The sequence below is a fragment of the Amia ocellicauda genome, chromosome 23 (genome assembly GCF_036373705.1).
Source record: "Amia ocellicauda isolate fAmiCal2 chromosome 23, fAmiCal2.hap1, whole genome shotgun sequence".
Lineage (NCBI taxonomy): Eukaryota > Metazoa > Chordata > Actinopteri > Amiiformes > Amiidae > Amia > Amia ocellicauda.
Window position 1 is genome coordinate 14595357 of NC_089872.1, and position 12911 is coordinate 14608267.

General features: G+C 36.0%; 1 protein-coding gene across 2 annotated transcripts in view; it reads right to left on the minus strand.

Moving 5' to 3' along the window:
* LOC136718776 (potassium voltage-gated channel subfamily KQT member 5) overlaps positions 1-12911 on the minus strand; it is a 123559-nt gene that overhangs the window by 29760 nt on the left and 80888 nt on the right. For both annotated transcript variants that reach the window (XM_066696509.1, XM_066696508.1), the window contains exons 2-3: positions 4452-4542; positions 1386-1512 (exon numbers count right to left, since the gene is read on the minus strand). In XM_066696509.1, coding sequence (XP_066552606.1) covers positions 1386-1512; positions 4452-4542 — 218 coding nt within the window. The remainder of the gene's footprint in view (positions 1-1385; positions 1513-4451; positions 4543-12911) is intronic.

The window sequence follows — 12911 nt, forward strand, 5'->3', positions numbered from 1 at the left end:
TTATTTCCCTCATTAACATGCAAATCAATTTATAACTTTTTTGAAATGCGTTTTTCTGGATTTGTTTGTTGTTATTCTGTCTCTCACTGTTAAAATACATCTACCATTCAAATTATAGACTGATCATTTCTTTGTCAGTGGGCAAATGTACAAAATCAGCAGGGGATCAAATACTTTTTTCCCTCACTGTAAATGATTACAGTGGACTACTACTTGTAATTAAGCTTTAATTAATTATCATAGTCCGAAATGACTATCAAGACAGTTTACACAACTACAAGGCTTGTTCGTGTAATATAAATGGTTAAATTTCATAACAATTCAAAATGGCAAAATATGGTATTTGAACATATACTGTTGCAGTCTAAACTTGTAAACATTAAGAAGTGAAATATGTGAGTAAGCAAAACAAAGAACATAATGAAAACAGATCATTATTAACCTTTTTTGAAGTTGAAAGGCAACAGCAGGACTTCTCAGCACTGGATTTGGTGGCTGACATATTTGTGTCACGTTAACATAAGCCACTTTATAAACACCTATGCGGCTTAACATTCCTTGGACAGTTCTCTGATACCATTTGTTATTCACTTCTCTGACCAGGCCTAAGATTTGTGTTATTGGTCAAGTGTCCCTGAAATTCTGAACATTTGTCAGTTCATGAAGTATTTTTTCATCAGACATTGTTAAAAAAAATTTTTTTATAATAATTCCACAAAATAAATCCATAGAAATGCTGAGAGGGTGGATACTAAGGATATTGTAAAAAAATAAATGAACATGATTTTTGATTTCAAAAAGATGAAAGAAACAGTAATATCTTGCTACAAATGACATTAAAGAGCACTACAGGGTTAACAACAAAGAAACAGGAGCCACTAATGTAAAACAAAGCAGGACTCTAAGACTCCTTTTACTGTCAGTCGGTAGTCTGGATATTATGTGACACAACAACTAAAAGCATCTCAAGGACCCTGGAATAGTAATAACAGGACAGCTGTGTTTAGAAGAGAAATTGGCAATACCAGATATCTCAAAGGGCAGCCTCAGCGGAGATGAAATTACACCTGGCAAAGTGATTAGATCAACGGAGAAAGAGATGATGCATCTTAATGTAAAATAAAGCAAGCCTTTTTCATATTTAGACATCAAACTGAAGATTTAATATCTCCTTGATACCAAAACTGGAAAATGGTTATAGTAAGGCAGCAAGGGCAAGAATTAATTATCTTAGCTTTGGTCAGGTGGTTTGGGTAGGACTTTAAAATCTTTTGGTAAGGAAAGAAAAATATCCTTATGTAATAAAAAGTAAATTAATCACATTGTCAATATCATGTACATTCAAAATTGATGTGATATTCATTTGAGGGCTTTATTCTGCTTACCTATGACGCAAAATGGTTTTCTTGCAAATCGAAGGCGGCCCTGCCATCCTCTATACCGGCAGCAGCAACCGGCGGACCAGATGCGAATGATGTACTCCAAACCAAACACCACAATCATGACAAACTCCTACAAACAGAAAAGCAATAAGTTTTAGCTGTGGTGCCCAGATGTTTCCCCCCCCCAAAAAAGAAAATGTAATGAAGCAACATTAGTGTTAAGATCAGAGTTTCTTTAATGACTCTCCCTGTATTACTGGGAATCACAGATTAATTCTCTCTTTAAAAAGTAAAGATAAGGTATGAGCACAAAAGGAGGGAGGTTTTCTTTCCACATCTTGTTGAAAAACCTAGGCAGAAGGCAGAATAAGTTGGCAAATTCTTTTTCAACAGAAATGGTTACAGCTACTCTCAATGACCATGGTTAGTTTTCACTGGCTGGTACCCATTTTTTTTTTTATCAGTATCAGCTGACATTTTAGTGCCATTAAAAGAAAGAACGAAAAATAAAAAATAAACATGAATTTGGCTTTCATGTCATATAAGTTCTATGCTTCCAAGGCTAACCCAATTCTGTTACAATAACTTAAAATGTTGTACTAGGCATCATCTTAGTTATCAAAAGTGTCACTGAATTTAATAGCAATATGGTTCCCCGAGATTATGAAACACTTAATACAATGCTAAGGCAGTCACTGAGTATTAAAATGCATACTCGTGGTTTGCTAAAACACTTGGTGAGCACATTGTAAACAATTATTTTATTGTCCGTGGATATAAAGGTTAAAACATATGTAGATAAAGAAAGGACTGGATGTCGTGGACAGAGGATCATGTTGATCACATTGATTACACATTTCATTGATTGTATGGAATGGAAACAACAGCATTTATTGCTTGGTTCGCATTTACTACTGAGAAATAAAATGTGAAAATCAATATGAATAAGATCTTAAAATGTTAAGTTGACTACTGAGCCATGCTTTTACATTACAAGACAAAATGACCCATCTGCCTGATATATAAGCACACAATGATAACTATTGTAGTGATTGAACACTTATAATGGTAATCAAATCAAACCAGGGCATACAGATTTAATATGTTTTAAAGAACCGTCTGAGATTCAGCATTTGGCTGACTACAGACTATAAGCTAATTATAGGAAACAACACATTCCCATGTCTTAGAATAATACAATTACATGCTTTTACTTCAGTGAGTCTTCAATTGTAACATCTACTCTTGTTTTATTTTCAATCTTCTAGAGAAAGTCCAAATTGTAAACAAAGCAAATTCAAACACTAGCAGCATAGCTTTTAGTTAAAATGACAGTAACATCCAGGAATAGTACATATTTAAACAGATCAATTACTATACTGTTGTAATGTACATACATCACGTTTATTTGTTTAAATAAGTATTAGGAATTAAAATAAATATGGTTAAAAAATGTCTGGCACCTTGTAAACAAGTATTCCTTCAAGTATATGTTTTATGTTTAGACTTCATAATGAATTGTGCATTAATGAAAACGTAAGAAGCAATCAAACAAAAGGAACTGAGTGTTATATTAACAGCTTTTCAAGCTTAGTCTATACAGAAACCTTCGCACAACAATTCCTATTGGGTCTTTGTACATTTTAATCAGAGAACTTGGGTTACTTTCATGACAAAAAAGAAGGAAAACAATGACAGTTTGTTTCCACCAAAGTCATGCATCGCTTGTTTTTGATCATATAGACATGTAATTAGTGCTTGTGCAAACTATGTAATGGAAGTTTAGGTGTTTCAAATCAACATCTGTAGCTTTTCTGCTATGGTCAGGGTTACTTAAAGGACAACTGAGGAGAATTTCATAATATTGACAATGACTACTGCATTTTCTTAATAGAAATAAGATTATATGGTAACACTACAAAACGTCTCCCTACTTACAGTGTATTTACAAACTAGGTACTATGTAGTTGCTCATAAGTACAGTGTAATTATGCATTATTACAATGTAATTAATGTGTAAAAAGTGGGCCATGCCCAGTATAGCTCCAAAGTTAGCTTCCTGATGAGCATCCTTACCAGATAATTGTACACTTACATATAACGTCAATCATTATTACACATTAAGTACACTGTAATAATGCATAATTACACTGTTTTTATTAGTAACTAGATATGTAGTTACTGAGTAACTACTATGTAAAAACACTGTAACTAGGGAGACTATTTGTATCACACAGACACACAGGGAAAGAAATGCGGTTCTTCACCGACTATATAGAATTTGATTGGTATATCATGTTTGTGAGCTCAGCATTTAATGACTAAGTATGATAAAGTCTCTGAGCTCTGAAACTTTCTACGTTCTAATTTCCCAGAAGTCCTACAGCTTGAACATGTTTGTACTTACTGTGTTGTTTATATGGGTATTACAAATCGTTCAATTTGACTTATCAAAATAAGACATTTTGATTGAAATGTTTAATGTTTATCCCAAAACGCTCTTATAAACCCAGGGTGAACATATACTAATAGCTTTCTAGAAATGAGAAACTGAAAGAGACTTTTACTTAAAAATACGATTGTATTTTATTGCTGGCAAAATGCTCTTCAATTCAAGGGTTGTGTTGTAAAGAAGGGCTTCAATTACTAGGGTTTACGAGCACCACATTGTTGAGTAGCAACAAGGCATATGATATAAATCAACACAAATATCGATCTTAATAGTAGATAGTCCTTACAGATTAATGACATGTCATAGGGTCCCCTTATGGATCACAAGTTGTTCTAAATCATTAGGACTCCTTCATTAACCACTGTCATTAACACCATGAGAAGAGCTCAAGCAACACTAAACATTACACCATGATTGCTGGAATACAATGTAGACCTATTATATTTTCCTTTCAGGCAGTATCACAAGACCATTAACATGCTTAAGAGCAAACATCTGCTCTGCTCCAGAGGGGCATACTTGATTTCTCATTGGGGATAAAACAGAATAACCAAATTACAAGCTGCTAAATCACATTTCATACCAGGTTTATTGAACAAGGTTCTGTTTTAGCTCACCAGGATGAGAAGACAATAGTAGGAGAGTTCTTGATGAGCAGGGATGGTGGAAAACACAGACAAAACCAAGCAGCCAAAGACCAGAATAAACCTGAAAAACAAAAAAACAATACCTTACTGTTGAGAGCTAGCAAGCTAGTCATTACCATTGTAAAGTTAATAGTGAACAATAATATAAAGCAAAAGCAACATATAACCTCTCATTTAGACAAAGTAGCATTGTGATTATAATGTAACAGGAGGATGGATTTATATGTTTTTTGTATTACTTATAGGAAATATATTTAGTGTTATCAGGTAACATGAGATTGCCAAGTCGAAGCAAAATAATATAATGACTTCACAACTATCAATTTTTATTTCAGACTAATGATTACACCTTGTAGTCACACAACATGGTAGATATCTTTAGATAGGAAAGTAGTTAGATAGTTTAGTTAATTAGGCAAATATATACATAAATATGTAACAAAACCCAGCTGTAGAAAGAACACAGAGGATTATGATGTGCAAAAATACATTTGTATATGTGTTCTGCAGGAGTCCCCACAAAAAACAGAACAAAAGGACCACTTGATATCACACAGTTGCATGCGGGTTTACCACCTATTTGTAAATTTCCAGACCAATGCATGTTCAGTATAGCTCATATTAAAAACAGCTATTGTGAACAGCTATGTGATTTTCAAAGCATGTAAAAGGTTCTGTAGGACTTTGATTTTTAATAATCGCAAGGCATGTACATATAGCACCAGATACCTCTGTGCACAACAATCCAGACATTTGAATAATACTACTGGTGACCTACATTATTCCTCTCTTGCACAAAGAAAGCATATCAGACAGAGAAAAGATTTAATATACACAATGACTTCCTTTACTGCTGTGTGTCGCGGAAATGTGAGGCAGCTTGACTACAGACAGGCTCTCAGAAAAACAAAATAGAGGGGAAGGAATTATTCAGTCATGGAAATATTAGAACGTCCCGAATTTCATCAATTTTGTTTGTCATGTATTTCTTCTCGCACGCACCTCTTCAATTTACAACCTTATTGCGGTACTTCTGACCATGGCCTATTCAATTCATCCTGAAAAAGGCTCTTAGACGTAATACCTCAGTACTGTGCATTCAGAGACAATGGAAATAATACCTTGGGGGTACTCCTTTATACTGCCCGTTAATAAGGCTTTCCAAAGCATCGACCCATAGGGGAAACAAGTCAGACAGAAGAAAGGCGCAAAGTGGATGAGACGGAGTTCTGATGTAACCGAACTGTGATGTAACATGCGCCCATAATGGATTTTTGAAGAGTGGAATGAACCACTTGGAGGCACTGTGACTTTTGCATCCTCGCAGAGCAGGTAAATTGCAGTTGGGGTAAAAAAACAAACTAGTTAAATCAATATCTTAAACAAGGTACATTTCTGTGTCTCGTATCTGCAATAGGGAGTAGTTTCTTCTTATAATCAATCACCTTTAAAAAAAAAAAATGAAACTTATAAATGATAGAACAAAATCCCCCCAATACTATATGATTTTGTGGTACAGAAAGACAAGAAGCTTAGGGCTGAGTGTATAACGAGAGTGATGGCTAAGCAGGGGAGTGTGACAGCACCAGTGTTTGGCTGCTCTGGTATTTAGATAAAGCGAGTGTTGAACACAGTGTCCCAATTATGCTCAGAAAACTTTTCAAAAAGTTGATGAGTATTTTATGTGCTGTCCAGGGTGCCAGCATCAGCAGTTATCTTGAAAATGTGAAAAATGGGAGCACAATATATACTGTAAAACTTCAATTAAACACCCCCGGCATTTATGCCAAATAACTGCAAGAGGCCCCGGTGTCAATCGGAGACCGGCACTTGTGTTAAACATTCATAAATAAAAAGACATTGTGGACTCATGCAGGGTAAGAAGAGCCTGGAAATATTGCTTCATTGTAGAAGTAGGCAAATAGGCCATGCTTTTATTTATTAATTTTTTTTATTGTACTATTATGTATTTTTAATTTGCTTTCCAAAGATGCAAACAAATCACACTGGATTGAAAACAAGATATCGGTAATTCTGTTAGCAGTCTAAGATTCGATATACTGTGAACTCTCACTAAATAAACCAAAAGCACTGTCTGTTCTGTAATGCGTAACCCGGCATTTATTAGAGACCGCTTTTTGTTTACATGATTATGCAAATCAACCCGGCGACTATTGAAGACCGACTGCTATTTGAGACCCGGAGAGTATTGGAAGTTTTACGGTATATATATATATATAATTATATATACAGTGAGGGAAAAAAGTATTTGATCCCCTGCTGATTTTGTACGTTTGCCCACTGACAAAGAAATGATCTGTATATTATTTTAATGGTAGGTGTATTTTAACAGTGAGAGACAGAATAACAACAAAAAAATCCAGAAAAACGCATTTCAAAAAAGTTATAAATTGATTTGCATGTTAATGAGGGAAATAAGTATTTGACCCCTTCGACTTAGTACTTGGTGGCAAAACCCTTGTTGGCAATCACAGAGGTCAGACGTTTCTTGTAGTTGGCCACCAGGTTTGCACACATCTCAGGAGGGATTTTGTCCCACTCCTCTTTGCAGATCCTCTCCAAGTCATTAAGGTTTCGAGGCTGACGTTTGGCAACTCGAACCTTCAGCTCCCTCCACAGATTTTCTATGGGATTAAGGTCTGGAGACTGGCTAGGCCACTACAGGACCTTAATGTGCTTCTTCTTGAGCCACTCCTTTGTTGCCTTGGCTGTGTGTTTTGGGTCATTGTCATGCTGGAATACCCATCCACGACCCATTTTCAATGCCCTGGCTGAGGGAAGGAGGTTCTCACCCAAGATTTGACGGTACATGGCCCCGTCCATCGTCCCTTTGATGCGGTGCAGTTGTCCTGTCCCCTTAGCAGAAAAACACCCCCAAAGCATAATGTTTCCACTTCCATGTTTGACGGTGGGGATGGTGTTCTTGGGGTCATTCCTCCTCCTCCAAACACGGTTGAGTTGAGTTGATGCCAAAGAGCTTGATTTTGGTCTCATCTGACCACAACACTTTCACCCAGTTCTCCTCTGAATCATTCAGATGTTCATTGGCAAACTTCAGACGGGCCTGTACATGTGCTTTCTTGAGCAGGGGGCCTTGCGGGCGCTGCAGGATTTCAGTCCTTCACGGCGTAGTGTGTTACCAATTGTTTTTTGGTGACTATGGTCCCAGCTGCCTTGAGATCATTAACAAGATCCTCCCGTGTAGTTCTGGGCTGATTCCTCACCGTTCTCATGATCATTGAAACTCCACGAGGTGAGATCTTGCATGGAGCCCCAGACCGAGGGAGACTGACAGTTATTTTGTGTTTCTTCCATTTGCGAATAATCGCACCAACTGTTGTCACCTTCTCACCAAGCTGCTTGGCGATGGTCTTGTAGCCCATTCCAGCCTTGTGTAGGTCTACAATCTTGTCCCTGACATCCTTGGACAGCTCTTTGGTCTTGGCCATGGTGGAGAGTTTGGAATCTGACTGATTGATTGCTTCTGTGGACAGGTGTCTTTTATACAGGTAACGAGCTGATATTAGGAGCACTCCCTTTAAGAGAGTGCTCCTAATCTCAGCTCATTACCTGTATAAAAGACACCTGGGAGCCAGAAATCTTGCTGATTGATAGGGGATCAAATACTTATTTCCCTCATTAACATGCAAATCAATTTATAACTTTTTTGAAATGCGTTTTTCTGGATTTTGTTGTTGTTATTCTGTCTCTCACTGTTAAAATACACCTACCATTAAAATAATAGACTGATCATTTCTTTGTCAGTGGGCAAATGTACAAAATCAGCAGGGGATCAAATACTTTTTTCCCCTCACTGTATATATATATATATATATATATATATATATATATATATATATATATATATATATATAGAGAGAGAGAGAGAGAGAGAGGGGGGGGCACAATATATATATACATATATCACATAAATGCAAGTTATTCTGTAATCAAAATGCTACATGATGTGATTCTTAACACTGAGAGCGCCAATCTCTCTCAGAGGACCTGTGTCAAGACCTTAAATAATTAGTGTCCATCCTTGTTTCTCAGCTGAAACAGTGTTCATCTTCTTACACTCATAATGTCTGCTGCCTGCTTATTTATTTTGCTGAACACACAGATGGTTAAGTCGTTCATGCTTTTAGCTACAGACAGTAAAACACTGGCCCTGGGTGATGAGCTGAAGCAGGATTCTTCATCCTCGACTCGTGTGCTATTTTTATCCTTGAAATGGTGCTTAAGGTTTATTTTTTCCATCTCATCAGTTGAACACCCTTTCATTTTACACATCTGCATTAGTCTGAAAGCATCTAACTATCAAAGGCAGTTAGAATTTTGTTCCTTAATACAAATCTCTTTACCCCCCAACCTTTTCATTCCTGGACAAATTGTCACACTACTATCTTGTAAATGAAAGAAGTCTGGGTTTAAAGGATAATGGAAAGAAAAAAAATGGCATGGTTTTGTTATTATTGATGTTGTACCTGTAAGGGTGCATTAGACCCTCATTAGAACATTTTTAGTATTTAATAGGGAACCTGTGTAAGGCTACTGTTCGACAAGGCCTTCAGACACTGCAGTCAGCAAAAAAACTAAAACAAACAAACACAAAAAAAAAATTCTGACCAGCTTATTAAAATCATTCTACTGTTCACATCCTGGACTATCTGAGCCTATAGGGCTTCATTTTCTGTGATGCACCATTTCTGCTGACATTCTTGTACTTCCCATTTTCCAGTGTGGACATTTTGAGCAATTCAGTAAAATAATGTAACTAATGTACATACTGTATAACACACATACCAAACATTATAAGGATGATTTCCTTAGTTTCTGAAAGCCAGATCTGAAACCACTTCCATGATTGAACAAAATTAGACGAAACTGAGAAATATATAAATAAACTATTGCTTTTAGATAAACATATTAATTCATAATACAAAATCCAAAAAACTTAATGTTAATCAACAGTAATTCTATGTGAAGTTCTTTACCTCAAAGCAATGGCCATTGATTAGGCTCCAAAAATTGGAGGTTCCGTCTAATGCTACAAATTTAATTGCAGGTGTAATGGCATTAATTTTCTTATTTTTTACTGAATGATCTGGGCAAACTTTGATGTTAGGTTCAATTATTTACGTTGTATTTTAGATTTCATTATAATGGCACATTACCTTGAAAGCCGTATCAAGTTATTTAAAGCAGTAATGTAATAATGAGAAAGATGCATCTTCAGAGAAGATGGCTTCCACACTACATAAATCAGATTGACAGGAAGCTCTAAGCGAATGCTCCAGGGGTGGCAGTCTTTGGCACATCAGTTCTGTGCCATTGTAGGACTTCCTTCTAGCCAGTGATATATACATGGTATCGCCCCTGCTGCTGGAGAACCACTTAAACACTTAAAGAACAAAGACTGGAACAATGGGACAGGAATGCCAAGATTGCCTACCGACGAAATCAACTTACTATTGCCCCACAGAAGAGCACAAGAGAACCTAAGAACTACAACTGATAACTTAAGGCCACAGAGGAGTACAAATAGTGCCAGAGAGCAATATATATATATATATATATATATATATATATATATATATATATAAAACAAGAATATCTCACAAATCAAATTTCAATCAATAATAGAGACAGCAGTCAAGCTGAAACCAAAGCTAATATAAACATAGGAAAGGGACGTGACAGCACCTTAACTAAACAGTTTCATGTATTGGGTTTTGCGTTATGCACAGCTATGACCGTGAAGACAATGACTCTTTCATATGAACATTGGAGCATTGTAGGTCTCTGGCCTCCTTCAGCTGCAGACAGTTGACTTTCTGAACCTGCTCAGGAGATCCTGTTTCTACTGCGGTCCTGCTTGTGAGGTGTGGAGTAGGGTGGTCCAACTATACTAAAGGTGTCCTGACTTCGGCATGGTTCATATGGAAAAGTAAAAATGCAGGCCTCGAACAAAGCAAAGGTACACATATTGTTGCCCTTAAAGCCTTAAAATTTGACTGTGGAGAAAAATGGTGGAAACATATACATTTGAAACAAGCCCATGATTCTGCAATATCAACTCATCTTAGCTATTGTTCAGCACTACTCATAGTCAGATATTTCAAAGCCAGATTACACCAAAGTAGTATTTAGAATTGATGTTACATTTTAACAAATGAAATTATAAACTCTAGTAAATTTGCAGAGACAAAAGATAATTATACTCTCAAACACAGAATTTATAAAACTGACAGTTTCTACAGAGGTATCTCCCCTCTATGCCTTTATAAGGTATCAGAGGGAGACTGTTGTGTCATCATCCATTACAGTTAGAAAGAATACAGATTTTACAGTTTTCATAACAAAGCACATATGTACTGAAATTTTCCGTCATTAATAGTTTTCACTGAAATTGTTTACCGAGTACCACGAGGTATGAAAAAGGTCATTCCAATCTGTCAAAGTGTTTGAAAGTTCTGTATACTGTAGGCCTCAGTCTGGACAGATGCTATGATTGTTTATCTTGAGATATTAGTCCAAGCAGGCTGTGGCTAATCTAACCGGCCCTGACGATTAAAGCTTGGTACCTGCTACTTAAAAATGAGTGGTAAAATAAAATACAACATAACTTTGGTAAATACTGCTGTTCCTGTCAAGGTAATTTTGAAAGAATTCAAAACAGCTGTTTTGTACACTAGAGGTCAGTCTTGTAACCTACCAATAAAAAAGGTATAAAAATTGTGTTATGTTGTCTTAATATCGATAGAATATCACTTGCTTTTTAACAGCTGTTCAGTACAATCAGTCATCACCCTTTAGACTGTTTGAATTGCTATATTGACATAAAGTACAAACAATATAAAGTTGAAATAATTACTGTATATATGCACATAAACAAGCCCTGCCTTTTTAATAATACACTGCTGTTTTTTTGTCCAGGCTACACAAATGACAACCAGTACATATTAAAACAGGATAAGGATCAACGTTTGTAATGTTTGATTATTTCAAAACAAGTAACCTATGTAGCAGCATGAGGTCTTTAATATGCTTATAATTTTAAAGGCAATTTGGTGTGTGTGTTTGTATACTATTATTAGAGAGTGTACCTGTCTATTTTTCCATTTGTTTTCCACGCTGACCGGTGACAATAACGATGATTCCTAACTTGCACCAACTATTTTAATATTGGAAAGCAAAGGTGGACAACAGGTAATGGGATCCATTTTGCACCAAGATGATCCAAGATGATTTTAGAAAAAAACTGTTTGGTTTCTTTGTCTCTTGTGGAATTGTATGAACTATTAGAGCATATCAGACGGTCCAAAAACTTGTGTGAAGGTTTACATCAAATCCTTCCTCCCTTTGTAGGGAGACAGATACCTTATTTTGTGCAATCCTGTCTTCCTGTTGAAAATATGCAGTGCCTGCACTAAAGATACCAAAGGAAATCATTGTAGACAGTTTATAACTAGACACATCAAATAACTTACAATCAATAGGAACTGCCATATGGCGATCATACTGTATGTGATAATTAGAAGTGTACATTAGATAACCACTGTTTGCTGGATCATAAAAGTATATTTAATGATCAATCCTAATCACCTTCATTTTATGCCACACACAAGATGACCGTAGTAAGATAGAGATTAACCTGCAATAACTGTTCTTTAAATCCTTGTTTGTTTTAGACTGTTTGCCCCTTTCTCTCTCTCGTAAAAAAGAAAAACATTTTTAAAAAGGGAAAATTCTATTCTTTACCAGCTGAGGAAATTACATGCCAAAGCATTTCAATAATAAATGGACAAGGAAAATAGCAACATTAAGAGCAGACATTGTATTTTAGGGGGGAAATAAACTCAAAAAAGTATTTGGCCAACTAGGAATTGGCTCTTTCCATTGCTTCAGTACTATGTTGGCTCTATGACCAGTACATTTTCCTCTCACATGATTAAGATAATTCATTTTCCATTAGATTAATATTAAATTTAAAGCGCGGAGCCCACTGTCCAAAACGCAATATTGCCTGAATTATAACAGTTGCGTTTTGAATTATTGAATGTTTTATACAAATACTCTCACTACATCTGTGTTTAATATTTTTTGAGCTCCTAATAGCCTTTTTCTGTCTGAAACTGAAGACATGAGTACTGTATCTTATTACAGGTGGTGCTAAAGAGTTTAATGTGTTCTTTCTGCTGTAGCTCTTTGAATGATAATACTTGAATGGAACACCAGTCTGTCTCTTTAGTACTTGGAACCGTCAGACGAACCTTTAAATATGGATTACCATTAATGCTCAATTACAAAAATAACATCTGGATCTGCGCACAACTTAAAAACACATCAATAGAGTGTGTGGTCTCCTGCCTCTTTAAAAATGACCCTAAAATACAGATCTTGCAC